General features: G+C 41.9%; 1 protein-coding gene across 2 annotated transcripts; it reads left to right on the forward strand.

The window, feature by feature from the left end:
- The first annotated feature begins 1,592 nt into the window (after nucleotides 1–1,592).
- LOC139803750 (beta-1,4-galactosyltransferase 3-like) lies at nucleotides 1,593–16,599 on the forward strand. 2 transcript variants are annotated; one of them, XM_071760219.1, is made up of 6 exons: nucleotides 1,593–2,485; nucleotides 10,217–10,452; nucleotides 11,307–11,497; nucleotides 12,072–12,194; nucleotides 14,877–14,981; nucleotides 15,873–16,599. In XM_071760219.1, exons 1-6 carry the CDS (start codon nucleotides 2,248–2,250, stop codon nucleotides 16,030–16,032), a joined length of 1,053 nt encoding a protein of 350 aa, XP_071616320.1. In that variant the 5' UTR covers nucleotides 1,593–2,247; the 3' UTR covers nucleotides 16,033–16,599. The 2 variants fall into 2 exon arrangements, with proteins under 2 accessions (XP_071616320.1, XP_071616311.1); XM_071760210.1 differs by having other exon boundaries at nucleotides 1,598–2,485; nucleotides 15,891–16,599.
- The last annotated feature ends 993 nt before the right edge of the window (nucleotides 16,600–17,592 follow it).

Here is a 17,592-nt window from a genome sequence, read left to right on the forward strand (position 1 = left end):
TTGGTTCCGCTGCAGACAGTTGGTCTGGATAGTTGTCTGTTAGTTTTTCAGTCTTGAAACCATACACTGACACAGGTAAAAATACAGATTGCAGTAGGCTGTTGCCTTCCCAGCTGACCTCCATCTTCTGCCCAGGAACTGGCACAGGGAGACAATTTTTACAACTAAGCCCTGACTGGAGGAAGTTAGTGGAGCTGTTAGTACAGGACAGTTCCAGTGGGTCCAGCTTCCCCCTGTCTCTGAGACAGATGGAGGCAGAAGCCTTGCCCAAGTTTGTCTCTACATCATAATTTCCTACTGTCACCCAAAGGAGAATCACAAGCAAAGCGTAAATCAGGCTCTAAAACAATTGTTGTCTGCAACCACAGGTCATACCGCGAAAATCTTGGTTTCTCTGTTTGTTGCACAGTTGACACAGAGGTGAATTCTTTCTTGTTTGTGTCACTGTACTCAACTGGAGCTTTCAGCAGAACAGTGAGCATTACTTTGTTTCATGGAGGGGAAAACAAGCAGGGTGGGCTTGCCATGGTTTTGGGGGGAATGGCACAAGAACATAAACAGCAGAGACTCACAGTAGCCTGCAAGAAAAGCAGTCTTTGTAGCAGCAGCACCACTGAGTGGATTTCAATAAATCAAGACTTTGCCCTGGCGTTTTTTATTTTAAAAACCGATTAATTTAAAGTGAAATGTGAAATGGTGGGAAATTACACTCAGACCTTAAGCACTCTTCCTGAATTGAATAATGGATCATTCTGCACCACAGAATGACTGAGGTCAAATTTCCCACAGACATGTCCTCTACGTCTTAGCCCACCACTGCAGCAAGACTACTCCCGTTTGCCCATATAAATGCTATCATCTTCTCCCCCCATCCTTCCCATGCCACCCAAGTTGGAGGACAAACAGCTCTAGGTGTGGGGCCAGGCCTGTGGCTACACCTTGGAGTGGGGCAGGAGGCTGAGCCAAGGGTGCCTGCATCATCTCCACCAGGACAAATTTCCTTTTTATGACTCTCCTTGGTGGAAACCCAGCCACTGACTATTCTTTGAAGCCCTGGAGGATTTTATTAGCTGTAATATTTCTTTTCCTCTGCCAGGAAGTGAAAAAACACTAAGAATCCGTTAGGAGAGCAGGCAGACGGATTGACAACACAGCCTCATAAGCCTCATCTCATTATGAAACCTGCTACTACAGAGATGAGCCAAAAGTAAAAGCCAAAATTTTTCTGGGTGGTGAGGCCATGACAGGAGGTCCCTCGCTACAGAGGCTGTGCTGCTCTAGTCCCTTAATTAGTGTATTAATTTCATTTTATCTCTTCCCCTGCTCAGTTCAATACGCAGTTCAGACAAAACGTCGGTACACCCCAGCTGCCGCCCTTCTCCCTCCCCCGCCCATGGGTTACCCGGCGGCCACCCCTCCTGCGGGCCCTGACAGCGGGGGAAGCTGAGGGAGACCGGGGACTACATCCCCCAGCATGCTGCGCGACAGCAAGGCAACACGGAGCTCCGCCCTGGCCCGCTTTGCATGCTGGGAGTTGTAGTCTAGCCGGAAGGCGGGAGGGCAGGCGGGGGTGCCCACACGCTCCGGCGCACGCAGATCGCGGGCTACAGTGGCTGCTGCACGACGGTTGAGCGGCAGTTGGGCGGCAACGGCTACGCTGCTGTGGCGAGAGGGGCTCCCTCTTCCTCAGCCCGAGCTGGGTCGGAGCGGAGCGGGCGGAGGTTGGGCTACCGGAAGCCTTCGGGAAGCGGGAGGGTTACAGGCGAACCTCTCTGCCCGCCCCTCCGCGGTCGGGCCGTCCTGCCGGACTGTGCTGTGCCTGCCGGGTGCCGCTCTGACTCTGGGCGGTCCTCTCCCGGAGCCGCCCAGGCGTGCTTCCTGCGGCCGCCTCCGCCTCAGGCAGCCTGTCCCGCGGCGGCAGGCGTAAGGGTGTGGGAGGGCGGCGGCAGAGCCTGTACCGCTGCCTGCCGGGCTCCGGTGCCGCTGCCCCCGTGGCTCTGCTGCTTTGGGTGGCCTGGAACAGATTTTTGACTCCCTTGCGAGGTCCGCCTTGCGAGGGTTGTGGCTGGAAGGGGTTGCCTTGCCTCAGAGCGTCCCGACGAAGCCGTGCTGGAAGAGCAGGCTGCCGCCTCAGAGTTGGAAGTGGAGGAGGTCGTCGCTCAGCACATCGATGTAGCCCTGGACGGCAGCTGGTGAAAAGCAGTTAAACCCCTCAGCGGTCTGATAACCAGAGCATGGGCTAAAGCTATGTTCCTCTCTCGCGTCGAAAGTCCTTGTTTTCTGCTGTTTCTGTTTGTCTTCCAAGTAGTGTTTATCCTGATACTGTACCGAGGTGGACCTTCGAATGTGTTTCATGGGTTTTTAGACTCGCATCAAGTTCTGGACTATTCAAAAACTCATGATGTGTATACAAACCTCAGCTTGTTTACCCAAGCTCCTAATGAGGAAACAATGCCTTACTGCTCAGTGCAGTCACCGATATTTGGTAGGTATGAACTGATAGTGTTCAAAATAACTCCTTTGGTATGTGATAACGCTGAACACTTAAAGTTGTATACGTTCCAAACTTTTCCACTTTAAAAAGTTGCGTACTGACGTAATACTTACACTGATAAAGCTTTCTTGTGTTACTTAACCCTTATTAGTTATATGAGGAAAATTATTTTGCTGATCTAAAAGCTTCCAGTATTAAGGATTTGGCTACATACAGTTTGTTGAACAAGTGTGAAAACAGTGTATTATATTAATGCCAAGATTTTGTTTTGGTTTTGTTCAGTTGGTTTTTGTCTGTTTGTTTGGTCTTGGCTGTCCCGTATAAAATGTGCCAGCAAATGTACTTTGGTAACTGCAGGATTTGGACTCGCTGTAACTCCTGAGTACTTTGTCTAGCCTTACATCAAGCCTGTAGTTCATTTAAGTTGACTAAATTAGCTTTAGATATCGTTTCTATGATATCTTTTTGGCCTGTGATTGTTATGCATGCTTTAGATTTAGAAATTTCTCCTTTAAAGTCTGGTCACAGGTTAATTTGTATTTTGATTAGGACCACATCAGAGCCGATCCTAGAGGCAGTTTTCATCCACCTACTGCACTACTAAAACACTTGAGAAACTTTAAGTAAATGCAAACTCAAATCCATAAAACAGGTTTGTTGGTATTAAAGTGGTGTGTCTTTGGTAGCAGTAAATCAGTTCCACTTAGCAAAGAACTGGATTAGTTCTGTAAGCATGCACTTACAGCTGGTTTGGGAGTGCCTACTTCACAGAGTACTATGTAGTACGTTATCCTTGTCTGCTTTTTTGTACTGCAAAGGTTTCTGTGTGTTTAAGTCTTGCATATAACTAGTTATGCAGCACTACTTAGCAGTGCTGTTCTAGGAAAGCTGATCACCACATGGGGAGGACAGTAAGAGCAAAGAGCTGACCTTGGTTCACAGGTTGAAAGACTGTTGAAAGCTAGCACTGTGGTTACTCTTGTGTCACGTTGTTTACTGAGGTTAGAGGGATGTTTTGGATGACTCTTTTATGACTTTAATCTGTGTAGTGACACTTGCTATTTTGGGCAGTTTTCTTCCTCTGTTGTTGAAGTTAAATGAAATATAAGTATGTATTATGAAACTGTATTATATGCTTTAGGATTTCCGAATGGGACAACTCTACTGAGGAAGTACTGAAATACTTATAGTACAGAGCATTTTTTCACAGGTGCCATTTGTAATGGTCTTAGTTGTTCATCACTAGTTTCAGCCCATCAATTTGTTTTGGAAGCCACAATTCTGTGTTTCTAGCTTATTTGTTTTATTTTAAAAAGCACAGCAGAAACATGTCTGCACCCAGCTTGTCTTCACTACTGTCCTGAAAAGAGTCAAATGTGAGAGCTTTGATCTCAAAAAGAACAAAAACAAAACAAAGCAAAAAACAAGGTGCAATTCTGTGTACCTTTTCTGGAAACCATCAGATAAGCAAGAGTAGTTACATATATGAAGGAGGCAGATGCAGAGTAAAATTGTACTATACAATGCACTTAGAGCTGTGAAATCTTTTTAAGACTTATTCTTCTGCCCATCCCTGAGAGTGCTGAAAACAGAGGGAATTGGTTTGCATGTGGTACTTCAGAGTTAAGGGGCAAACATAAAGTTAGTTGTAAACAGAAAAAACAGTAAGTTGACTGGGGAAAAAAAATGAAGTGAAGTAATTGTGGAGGTTTTGGTGCTTGAAAAATGGAAGTTGAAAAATGAGCACATGAGGCATTGTTGCTGTGAAACAAATCATTTGGAGCATGGATACAGATTCAGCCTAAGAAAAATGAGCATTCTGCTATAACTTAGCTTTTATTGGGTGATATTTCCCTTTAAGAAGTAAGTTATTCTGTCTGGTATTACTTTATGAATGCCTCTTCTGGCTGGTTTGTGTTTTGTTTTTCAGTTTGGTTGGTTGGTTAGGTTTTTAAACCAGAGAAATGCAGCTGCTCTTTAAGGTACTTGCCCTTTGTTTTGTATATAATGGGCATGATTAATAGATACATAAATACTTTATAAACTTCTTGATTGCTTATCATCTTCTGTCATGGGACTGATTTCTCTTGGAAGTGTTATACCAGACAGAACCATTCTTTTTAATATTAATTTCATAAACTCCGTTTAATGAAATTTCAAATCAATTCTTGAGGACTTCAGTCTCCACTTCAGAGCTGGTAATAAGTCAGTGTGTGCACAGTGTGCCAAACTAGCTGGAAGAATGCCAAATGGCTAAACTGGTTTCTGCATCAGGGCTTTTATGAAGTGCAGCACTTTTTCCACTTATGTATAGAGTAGATAATTTTGGTAATTGCTTGAATGTAAGATCATCTTGGAGTTTATCTGTCTCTTTTTTTTCCTACCTTCTGAATCTACAGCATCTTGATTCTTCCAGAGCTGTGGACTAAGGATAAAAGTGTAATTGCTAAACATCGCTGCCTTGGAGGAACTAGACTCTTGCTGACTTATCTTACTTTTTTAACTCTTAGTGGTGTCCATTGAACCTTTTGTGACTGATAGCTTAAAAAACATTGCAGTAGATATTCTGTTTCTTCACTAACATTGTGAATAAAATACTCAAGCTCCCTTAAAAGTTAAAATTTCTACACAAATAACCAGTTGGCCATTTCCTCCTAATCTGCTTTTGGAAAAAGCAACATGTCTGTATGCTAGAGTTGTGCTTATTCAGACTTAAGAAAGTAGAATTTCAATTTAACTTTCTCACTTTGCAGGCAAGATGCATTGCTTCCGTTCATCTTTTGTTACTAGGAAGAAGCTTGATGCTTTTAATTTGTGTGATGGTTTAGGTTTTTTTTAAGAGGTGCCTTAATTCATGAATGGTATGTGCTGTGTGAGTTGGTTTGACCTTCAAGGACTTTAGTAGTTGAAAAGTCTGACTGTAACACTGCTGTTTATAATTTGCTTATGCTGTGGAAGAATCTTTTGCCAAGCCTGTCTTATAGTAGTTGCACCCTTCCACTTCTGGTTGTAACCTTGTCGTGTGATCATCTGTTGTAATGAGTAGCTCCTGCTGCACTTCCTAATGGATGCTCTCCTACTAGTTTCTTCTCTTGGATTTAAAGAAAAGTAAAAATACGGTGATATTGAGATTTATTTTCAGTTGCAGTTGAAGAAGCCTTGTATTCTGTAATTAGAAACTGCTGCTTTAATTAAGGCTGTTGATAAGCTTTTTTTTTCTTTCATTCATTGTAGTTATACAATATTACTATTTATTTAGTATGTGGTGGTGTACTTTCTCACTGAGGTGTTCACAGAATCGTAGAATTTTCAGGGTTGGAGATCACCTTTGACATCATCTAGTTCCAATCCCCCTTCATGGGCAGGAACACCTCCTGCTAGATCATATTGCTCAGAGCCCTATCCAGTCCTGTCCCTTAAAAGTTCCCAGGGTGCTTCCACACCTCTGTGGACAACCTTTTTCCAGTGTCTCACCACCCTCATGGTGAGGAAGTTCTTCTTCACATCTAATATAAATCTACCCTCCTTTAGTTTTAATCCATTCCCCATAGTCCTATCACTACCTGACATCCTAAAACCTCCCTTACCAGGTTTCTTGTAGGTCCCCTTCAGATACTGGAAGGCTACAATAAGGTCTCTTTGAGCCTTCTCCTCTCCAGGCTGAATCACCCCAACTCTCTCAGTCTGTCTTCACCGGAGAGCTGCTCCAGCCCTCTGATCATCCTCGTGGCCCTTCTCTGGACACACTCCAGCACGTCCATGTCATTCTGGTAACAGGGGCTCCAGAACTGGATACAGTACTCCAGGTGGGGTCTTGTGAGAGCAGAGGAGGAAAATCACCTCCCTTGACCTGCTGGCCATGTTTCTCCTGATGCAGCCAAAGATCCTGTCAGCTTTCTGGGCTGCAAGTGTACACTGATGGCTCTTGTTAAACTTCTCATCCACCAGCACCCCAAGTCCTTTTCTCCATGGCTGCTCTCAATCCAGTTACTGCCCAGCCTATATAGGTGCTTGGGATTGCCTCAACCCAGATGCAGGACCTTGTACTTGGTCTTGTTGAACTTCATGAGGGGTTGGCATGGGCCCACCTCTCCAGCCTGTCAAGGTCCCTCTGGATGTCATCCCTTCCCTCCCATGTGTCAGCCACACCACACAGTTTGGAGTCATCAGCAAACTTGCTGAGGGTGCACTCGATGCCACCACCCGTGTCGCCAACAAAGATGTGAAACAAGACCAGTCCCAATACTGATCCTTGAGGGACTTCACTTGCCACTGGCCTCCACTTGGACACAGACCAGTTGGATGTGGCTGTCAAGCCAGTTCTTTATCCACTGAGTGGTCCATCCATCAAACCTATGTTTCAGCAGCTTGGAGATCAGGATGTTGTGCGGGACAGTGTCAAAGGTTTTGCTCAGGTCCAGGTAAATGACACTGGTTGCTCTTCCTTTGTCTATTGATATTGTGACCTTTTCATAGAAGGCCACAAGGCCTGTCAGGCACAATTTGCCCTTGGTGAAGCCGTATTGATTATACCAAATCACCTCATCTGTGCTACTGTTCCCATTTGTTTAGATTATATAAGTTCTGTTTATTCTTTTTTAACTGAGTAATTTTAGCTGCTAACTCTAAATGTTTAGGAGTTTAGAAGTCATATGGTTTCTTTCTTCAGATGGGATAGATCTGGTAAAAATCAATAGATTCCCCAATAGTCAAATGTGTTTCCTAGAAAGCAAAGTGAGCTGGACTGGCAGCAGCTGGGAGTACAAAGAAACTGAGTTTTAATTCTACACTCTAAAGTTTCATATTAATTACACATACTTAGTGTGGTGGTACAGGCAAAGAGTTTAGGAACAGAGAAATTTCTTGGATGCTATAGGGTATTGATTCTGTTTCTTGTCTGAATTTGGATCCTGTGCTTTCTAGCATGTCTAGGATGGACTCCTCCTCCTTCCCTAAGCTGTGCTTTAGCAATTCTATTTTTCCCTGTTTTGCCTAGCCTGCAACTGGTCTGTTCACATGTGGGATTTAATTGGATCACAGGGCATTATCCTTTTGTTAGTCTGGCAAGAAGGAGACCCAAGGGCCAGAATTCAGTCCATAGCCAAGGGGTGTAGGGCAGCCAAAGGTTTTGGGAATGTAAGTCACAAGCTAACTTACTTTTTCTGTGGTTCCGTGGCATATATTAGATTGAGTTTCTTAGCTTAGTTGTTTAAGGTATGGAACCAGTCAGCTTAGGAGAACGTGACATCTTGAATAACCTGAAAAATGCAGATTTGACACTCATGAATCGTGTGCTTGGGTATGGAAGGAGACAACAGGAGTTAAACTATTTCACTTGTACCCTTATGTCCAAATTTAGATTTCTTTTTTTTTTGGAATTTAAGGATTATTTCTACAGAATCTTGGCAGCACAAAGAGCCTCGATTGTATTATAGAAAATCCTTGGTTTTGTGGGAGAACAAAAGGGACTGATTCCTCTTTTTATATTTTCCTTGGAGCAATGATCTGGAGTTGAAATCCAATGTGAGTATAACATTTCTTTAGCAGGCTCTAGCTGTCACCAATTCAACAGTTAATGGTGCATTAGTTAAAAGATCTGATAATCAGGGAATTCATAAATCTAAAAAGCAATATAAATTACATGTTAAAAATGTTGGACTGAAATGTGGTTGGCTTAAAGGCAGACCAGGAAACTGTATGCATGGAAGTGGGTAATAGCATCATAAAATCTTAACATTAAATGTGGCTTAGATTCATGCACCCATGGCATGATTCTTAGGAGAATGTCTCTTGTTTTGGGTACAAGGGCATAGCAGTGTACTCCAGTTTCCTTCTGAGGGTGATGCAGTCAAAATTAAATCCCCATGTTTTAAATATTTAGTGAAAGATTGAAAAGTGATACTTACGAGCTATTCCAATTTGTTGCTAGTGTGCAAAATTTAGGGTTTCCTTTTAAAAACAAACTAAAACAAACCAACCAACGAAAACAAACCATGAAGTGGGATTCACAGCAGCTAGACCTTTTAGAAGTAATCAGGAATGGGACTGGTGGTGGTTCAGAGTGACCTTCAAGAAATGCCATTATATGTGTTCTATGAGGGGGAGAAGTAGATGCTTACCAACTATAGTTTTGCCCCTCAAAAATCGACTTCAACGTAACAGCCAGATGTGTCCCAGTTCTGAATGGACAGCTTGACTCTTACATCAACTTTAGTCCCTGAATCTTGTTAGCATTAAAAAAAAATGGGGGGGGAGGGGGGGTTCTTGCTTCCTTCTGTGTCAGTTAAACAGGATGTGGGTGTATGCAGCCACAATATTTTTTTAATTTTTTTTTTATTTTTTTTTTTTTAGTTAGAATTGTGGCAGAGACTTGAGTGTAACACAAGCTTGAAGAAGTATCTTCAAGGAGTATCTTACCTGCTTACATCCTTAGACCTGAGAGCAGACACACCCATTAATTGTTCCCTGGCCTGCAGAGAACTGTTGGTCCTACTTAAAACTATCATTTGAAATTACCAGCCTTTACTTGTCATTTAGGTGGAGATTTCTTTATAATTCATTGAAGTAATAGATTTTAGGCTCATTTTTTAGTCTCATTCTTTAGTTCACACTGGTTGGAAAGTATTAAACACACTGGTTTGTGTGGTATTATTGCTCTTCTGCTAGTGCTGGAATGTTTTCTCTCCCAGAAGGACAGCCATTTACATAACTGCAGAATTTGTTTATTCATAGTGTTAAAATTTGAGACTTGTGCTAGAATTATTTCTTTTTATTCTTACTTGTGATTTGTCAAGATTTTTCTGTCTGAAGATTGGAAGAATTCAGATAAAGGTACAGAATTTTTCTTATTAGGTAAAAGCTGTTAAGCATACTGGATATGTTTCGTATTTAAAATAGAGATGCTGAGTAGAGGAGCTGTCATTTCTTTTCCTACCCTATGCCTGTTCCTGAAAATAAGTAACATTTCTCTTCTTCCTTGTCAGGTCTGTTGTCTGCTTCTCCCAAAATTTTGAAGTACTGCCTGCTTATCATTGTGTATATAGTTAAATAATATAGCAAATCAGCCCTTGTGGGATGTGATTATAAAATCAAAGTTAACTTGAAACTTGTTTTTAATGGTAAAGCTAGCCTTTCCTGAAGTGTCTGAATTTATCAGGGCTTTCAACTTTTTCTCTCCTACCCTGCTGAATATCCTTCTGGACATCTTTGTCCTTGAATCTCCTCTGAAAATGGCTTAGAGACTTTTTCTATGTGTATATCAAAAGCAGATACGCGTGCTCATCTTGATTAACTTTCAGTGCTGTTTGACAATGCATACAGTTATTCAAGGATCCCATCTAAGCAACACAAGACAGAAAGTTTGCTTCTGTAGTAGGGAGCCACTATCAGGAAAAAGCTGCTCAGGAGCCCAGTGAGCCTTGCTTGCTGTGCCCTGTGGGACTCAGGATGCCTCTCTGGCAGGTCTGCTTTCAGCCAGGTGTGGAGCCCATCACCCCTTGGGTGGAGCTGTGGGGATGTGACCGGCAGGCACTGGTAGAATTCATCATGTGGGCACATCTGCTTGGTGGTGTTAACTGTTCTGTGCTAGGGTAGGGCTGGTGGCTTTAGTAGTAAACATAGGTAGCAAATATGTTTGGCTTGAGTGAAGGTTGAGAAGCACCACTAACCTGGCCTTTTTTTTTATTTTTTTTTTTTTATTATTTTTATTGTCTCTTCCTACAGTTGGTCCGCTAACCATCAACTTCAGAGTGCTCCCTAGTGAAAGAATGATCATTAAAAAAAATCCTTTTGTTCAGTTGGGTGGCCACTACAGGCCACCTCACTGCTTGGCCCGCTACAAATCAGCCATCCTCGTAGCCTACAGGAACCAGAGGAAGTACCTTCGCCATCTTCTCTACTATATTCATCCCTTCTTGCAGCGCCAGCAGCTCAGTTACAGTATCTACTTGATTCAGCAGGTAAAGCTAAATCAGATGTGCCTGGTGGTGTAGCTGGGCTTCCCGGTTAAGGGTTAGTTTCTGACCAAGAAACATGAATCTTCTAACATGAAAAAACACAGTTTTATATATGGGTTCAGAGCAGGTCATTTATATGCTGTCCCATTGCCATAGCTGCTAATGATCGAAATACCACGCCACTTGTCAAGGTCACCATTCTATTGATTTGTTTGCTTTTGTTTTTCTTCTAGGGGGATAAAGTTGTCATTAAGTAATAGGAGTTGAATGTTGTTTGTCACTTGTCAGTGTGGCTGCTGAGTAAAACTGTTGAGACTAAATGCTGAGGTGAAGTGGGATAGTTTTAGTCTGTATTAAATAAAAACATCTGGCTTGACCCTGCCATAGAGCACCCTATGCAGGTCAAACAACCATTTTTAACTAACATGGGCTGGTGTTGCAAAAGATCAGTGGTGAGAGGGCAATTTTGGGATTAATTAATTAAAACTGGTAGTTGCTTGGGAGGGAGAAGAGGCTTTTTTGTTTTAATAAGATCTGTTTTCTCGTTTCTGATCTTTCATAAGCAGTAGTCAGGGCAAAAGTGTTGATGTGCAGAAGTACACCTGAAAATTGACTTACTGGTCAGCTTTCTTCAGGTGCCCGTGGAATGCAGCACCTGACACAGCAAAGCTGACAATTGCTGAGAATAATTGTGAAGAGAGTGGATGACAAGTTCAGAGTCTGGGGCATGAAAGTTGCAGCTAGTATTGATTAATTTCAGTGTCATTTGACTGAATAAGGCTTTTTTACTAGCACAAATTTTAATTGAGTTATCATCTTTGTTGTTTTGGTGAAGAAATGTAGGTTTTCTTTTCCAGGCGGGGAATGGTACATTTAACCGAGCAAAGCTGCTTAACGTTGGTGTCCGAGAAGCCCTGAAGGATGAAGACTGGGACTGCCTTCTCCTGCATGATGTGGACCTGGTTCCTGAGAATGATTATAATCTCTATGTTTGTGATGAATACTATCCCAAGCACATGGCTAGTGCCATGGATAAGTTTCAGTACATGTAAGTGTCTCCATTTGTTTTGGATGCATGTGTTCTAATTGGTTCACTTTCTGCTTTGAAAGTATGAACAGGGACAGTGTAAGACACAACCTTTAAGAGGTTTTTTTTTTTTTGTTTTGCAGTAGTGACTTCCGCAGAAAAGAGTCATCTTGACCTAAACTTGCAGTCTAGAACAGTTCCTTGCTTGTAGTTCCCTGTTTCACTGTTAGCTCAGCTTGGCAAATGACTGGCAAATTTCTCTTTGCCTTTCCTTCCAGAATAAAAGTATAGGGTGGGAACTATTTGATCCCATGGAGGATGTGTGATATGATACAGGTATTTTGAACTAACCCAAGATGTGAATTTTAAAATCAGCTTTACTTTAGTCTACTGGGGGAGATGAGGAGGAGATTGGCATGATAGGAATTACACTGGTTTTGCTGTTTTGGGTTTTGGCATTGTCACAACAGTGTCTGTAAGGTATGTGATTAAGATAAGCATGACTTGGATCACATTGTTTGTTTGTTTTGTGGAGTTATTAGCCTTCATTATTGATGTTTGGTTGGGTTTTTTTCTTTCTTTCCTTCTCTTCTAGTCTGCCATATAAGTCCTTTTTTGGGGGTGTATCTGCTCTGACTCCAGAACATTACATGAAGATGAATGGGTTTCCTAACACGTACTGGGGCAGTGGTGGTGAAAATGATGACATTGCTACAAGGTACTAACGCATGGAGAAGGCTTAAAATAAAACCAGGTTGGCTGGTAAAACATGTAACATTATCCTACAAAAGGAGCTAAGATGTTGGTCCTTAGCATGAGCACTACAATCCAGAGTGCTCTTGGTATTCATAATTTTATTGTCTGAAGATGCTAGGAATCTATGAATCCAAACACTTGGAAGACAAAGCTTTCCTTAGATACTGGAGGGTGTAAAGCTGCTTTATATCCTTATGCCATCAGTCGCTCTGGGGCGTGTCTAAGGGGTGATAACCACCAGTAGCTGATAAGGAACTCCATTGGCATGATCAGCCCCCAGGGAAGGAAGGAATCTGGAAGCTTGATGAATCAGGAAACCAAGGTGGTACTTACTAATTCTCAGACACTTGTGAATTTAAGTTATGTTGGGCATCTAGGTTGCTTCATGTACTACCTAATCACCAGTATTTGGAATTAAGGCACACAAGGAATTGTCTTCAGTGCAGGGTGATGGAGAAGCCTGTGTACTACTGTGAGTCAGTGACAGCAAGATCTCACGTTTTTTTCTTGTACTTTAGTTGCCATGGCAGCAGGTTGCTATAGAATTGAATACAATGGGTTTAGTTCCAGGTACTCTGCCTCATGTGAATTCTTCAAGTACAAAATCATCTCTGTAGCTTCTCTATTCAGCTTTGTACATGCACCTTCATCATCCTGCACTGAGGCAGGCTCATGGGGCATTTAAAAACCAAACTGACAATAAAAGACCTTTGTGGTTTTTGGTCTTGCACAGTGCAACAAGTTGCAGTTTTGATGCAATGTTTTTGAGGACTGTAGGAGTTTTTACAAACCAGCATTCTTCTAGGAATTGAAAATCAGATATTCTAACGTAGAATTCTTCCCTTTCCTTTCAGAGAAAGCTAACTAAAAGGGTGTATGATTGTGGAGAGGTTCAGCACTTACTAAAGCAATGGAATGCTAGGAAAATTGACCTTTAAAACAGACCCACTATAATGCTGGGTCTGTTGAGCTGTTCTTAGTATAGCTGAAGCTTCTAATGTGGTTTACAGTTCTGGAGACAGGGAGTCATGCCAGTTATGGATAAGAGTGCACTTTCTTACAGGAATCTGTTAAGGCAAGTAGGTTATGTATATCCCAAAATAGCCCTGTCTTGAAGGGAACTAAATCATGTGTCATTTCATTGAAACCTTCTGCTAATGATTAGCAGTGGTCTGGGACATGGCTACAAGGCCACAGACACTGCCTGTTAATGATTAATTACATACTGAAGTCTCAGCTGGCATAAGTTAGGAATGAGATGGCTGTTTTTTGAATGGCCAGGTGGATGCATCTACTGGGATTTGGATTTTAGGAGGTGTTCAAGCACTTCTTACCATGTAGCAACAAAATTAATTAGTATTTGAAACAGGACACTTAATTGTCAATGTAGGAAAAAAAATAGTCCTCTGTAAAGATTTTTTGCTTATTCAAACAGAATTGGTGAAAAAACTACTTACAGTTGTCAGACTGAAGTGCTCTATAATAGTCCTAGCAAACATTTATCAACTACACAACAGTTTGGAGCTCTTCTTAACAGTAAATGAATGCATTAAGTGTTTCATATTATGGTTTTAGTTTCATCTTGCAATACACAAACTGCAACAGCAAACCTATTCTAGTGTTCTTGATTTTTCTTGTCTTTTTAATTGAATGTGCAAGAAGCTTATGTTCAGAAAACAAGAAACCTTGTATAAAACTCAGTTTGAAATAATAGTATGTCATACTGTCAGCATACTGTAATCATTGAGCAGCTCTGGACTAACAAATATTTCCAGTTCTCTAGCCTCTTTAAGCTTTATAACATTCCTGCTTCAGCACAGCTTGCTGCTGTACCAGATCTCAAAGGAAGGCAATCAAATGTTGTAAATATGCCAGCAAGATAACCTCAACTGGACAAACGTTCATTCTTACATTCACAGGAATTCTGTCTGGGTAAGAGCTGCCCTGTGATAACAGAGATTTGCTAGCCCTGTAATGGACACTTTTTATTGGTAAACTAACATAGAAGCCATCAGCAATGGGTGGCTTGAAAGTCACCCCAAATGCTCTTTTTAAGAGCTCTCTTCTGCAATTATGAGTCTTCTGTTCACTTTTTTTCTTGTCTAACTAGTACTACAGCTGCACAGATCACATTTGTTTGGCTGTATTAATCACTAATCTTCCAGGCAGCCAGTCCTCTAATCAGGCCTTCTGAGTGAATGGCACTTCTCAAAGAACAGAGAGGCTTAATCTAGATCTGAAACTAAGGACTGGATTCCTTTCAGAACCTGCAAGGTTGGGTTTTGTTTTAAAGTTTAGGTGATGGACCTCTAGGTAGTAAAAGCTCTGCTCTTACAAGGACATTAAAATAATGCTGAATTCTTAGATTCATAGCAATTGCTCTTGAATACTCTGTGTGCTGTTGTTCATTCCCTGCTTTCCATAATCCTCTTTGTACCCTGTCATATTGCACCACAGCTGGGAGCTTTCTAGCCCAAGCCTGGTTAGAACCTGCTAGAAACAATAATGTGGTGCTGTGGTGTTAAACTCCTCCCTTCAGCTTCTGCGTTTTGCTTTGATTGCATTAACACTGAAAATCATCGCTGAATTGGAACTTACCTATAAAGAGGACTAGAAATGACATCTTTTGTTTGTTGTTTTAAAGGATTCAGTTAGCTGGAATGAAAATAGTCCGGACACCACCTCAGCTTGGACGCTACAAAGTGATGGACTACAATGAAGAGAGACAGACCCTGGAGCTTTGGAGCTGGTAACTGTTACAGAGGCAGGGAGGGGGCAGTGTGGAGGTTACTTTTTGCTTTGTAGGAGGTTGACTGTTACCATCATCTTCCTCAGAACAGGCAGAAATACCTTAGGACACTGCTGCTTTTTCTGCCTTGCTGTAGGTATTTAAAGAAGGCTTCCAGACAGTTTCAACTGAGTAATACTACTCCTGTTTCTGCATTTGAAATGTTACTCCTAGTTTTCTACTTTTTCTGTGCTGTTAAGGTCACATGCTAGCTCAGTTATTTGGGGAATAGATTTTGTTTAAAAAATACTGTCTTGTAAGTTACTGAACTCTTGTTCAATTTGAGGAACCACTTTAATACAACTTCCCTGTAATTCAGACTTGCTCTTCAAATTGTGTGGGTTTACCATGTGCCCTTAAAATAATGGAAAACAGCATTCTAGTTTGAAGATGTAAGAAAGGTGCTATGAGGCCAGAGCAAGGACTTTTTTTATATAGAAGAGTTGGAGGAGGGTGTTGGGTCAAGTCTATCATCTCAACTCTCAGGTTTCCATAACAACCCTCTCTGAAAGCCTACCTATAGCAGCCTATATACACACACCACTGCTGCAGGCCTCTTATCTCCTGACAGTTTCTTGGTTTTTTGCAGACTGTAGTTGCCACCTCACTGGTCTCCCTGTTGGATTAAGTTCCAGTCCAAATTGTCCTCCCTTATTATATATAATACACAGCATGAACCTACTCCAATCTGTTTAGTCTTTTATCTTCTCTGTCTAGTTTGTATTAGGTGAGAAGAATTTGCTTGGGGCTTTTCTGCTGGCAGCCCTCATCTGCTATGCCCATGTCCCCTCTTGAAGACCATTTCTTATGCAGCTTCAGCTGCAAACACCATCTTTGTTCTTCTAACTACAGGTATCCTTCCTTCTTCAGGCCTGCTTCCCGACACAACACCAGAAAAACATGGAAGGATGATGGAATGAATTCATTAGAGTTCAAGCTCCTTTCCAAGACAAAGCATCCTCTTTATACAAACATCACTGTGGACATTGGATATGTTCCCCCCTTTTCTTAAGACAATGAAAACAAAGGCAGAGTTTGGGCTCAGCATGGCAGCATGCCTGTGGGCATTCAGTCTCTAACTCCTGTCATGGTCTGGCATCTGCACCCCCTGAGACTGATCCTTCTGTCTTTCATCCATCACTTTTCTTCCAACTGTTTTAAGATTTTGAAGAAAATGCTTCAGGAACAGGGTATGATAGCTAATGAACAGGCTGTGACTACTGTAAACAATGTCCAAGCACTGTAAAAACTGACTACTGAGCCAGACCCACCTCCCAGCCATTGGGAATCAAGGTCTCCTGGACAATTAAGCTGACTCAAGTTTTCAGGAATGTTTGTTCCACAGCTGGATATCTCTGTCCTGCTTTCTACTTAATGGAATACAAGCCATTCTGTCAGATGGGCCTATGAAGTGATTTTGAGAAGGTGTTGAAGCCACTTACAGTTCTGTGAATACCTTTTGTGAATTTGAGTAAAATAAATTGCATTATGTGGTTGGGTTAAGATTTTCTGGAATATTTAGTACAAGTGTAATAAAGGAGAAAATTGCTCTGAAAAACCAGACAGAGCCAGTGCTTAAGTTGTTTTTTTTTACTGGCCTGATCCATGAGTGTTTGAATGTTTTTATTGGAGATGTATATAATTCAGGCTGAACAGGACTTGAGGCTTACACCTAGTATAGCCTCCTGCTCCAAGTAGGGAAATTAGTATTTCAGCTGTTGCTAAAACATAAATTATCTTTCAAGCTTGATCTGTCTTCAATATCAAATACTTCTGAGAAATTAAATGCTAGAGGAAAAACAAAGTCAGATAGGTCAACAGCAGAGGTGTGACCCTGGCAGGAATGCATTTGTATTTACCTGACAGTGAGACTAAAACAGCCTGCCCAAGCCCTCGCCCTTTCTGTAATTTTCCTTTCTCCAACACGTCAATCAGTAGCACTGCCTGCCAGGTCCAGTTATTTTGGAAGCATAACACAGGGTACTGTGCTTGTTACTTGTAGATACTGAAAGTCCCTGTTCACTGGAAAGATGCATCTATCCTACTAATGCCTAAGAATTTCTTTGAAGCTTCAGCCTTCTCTACAGTTGGCAGAATGCTTCAACGTGCAGAGAAGCTCTCCTCAATAATATAGTAAGCAGGTTGCTTTTTGTCATGTAATTAATAAATTATCCAAAAAGAAACACTCACAACCCTGGCTTCACATCTACCCCCAAGGGGTGCTTTATCCAACAAGCAGATGTAAGGACAGTCAGGTATAAAGCAGTAAGGAAAAAGCTCTCATTAAGATTTTAGCAGAAATCCTGCAGCAAACCAGAACAGTTAGTTAACCAAAGACTTTAAGTCTTCCAAAACAAGAATCACAACTAATAACGCCCAGGGTATGTATACAGATTGCATCGTGCTTACTGAGTGGCTCCCAGCTTTAAGAAGTGTGGAAGGCAATTTCTCACCATCTGATACAGTTGGCCACTGCATTTCCTTCCAGATCTCCCTAGAATAACACACAGCCTGCAGCAAGAATTCATTTTGCCATAGGACACCGCAGCAGTCCCACCTACAGCAGGGTGAG

Source organism: Heliangelus exortis, chromosome 1, assembly GCF_036169615.1.
Source record: "Heliangelus exortis chromosome 1, bHelExo1.hap1, whole genome shotgun sequence".
Taxonomy (NCBI): Eukaryota; Metazoa; Chordata; class Aves; order Apodiformes; family Trochilidae; genus Heliangelus; species Heliangelus exortis.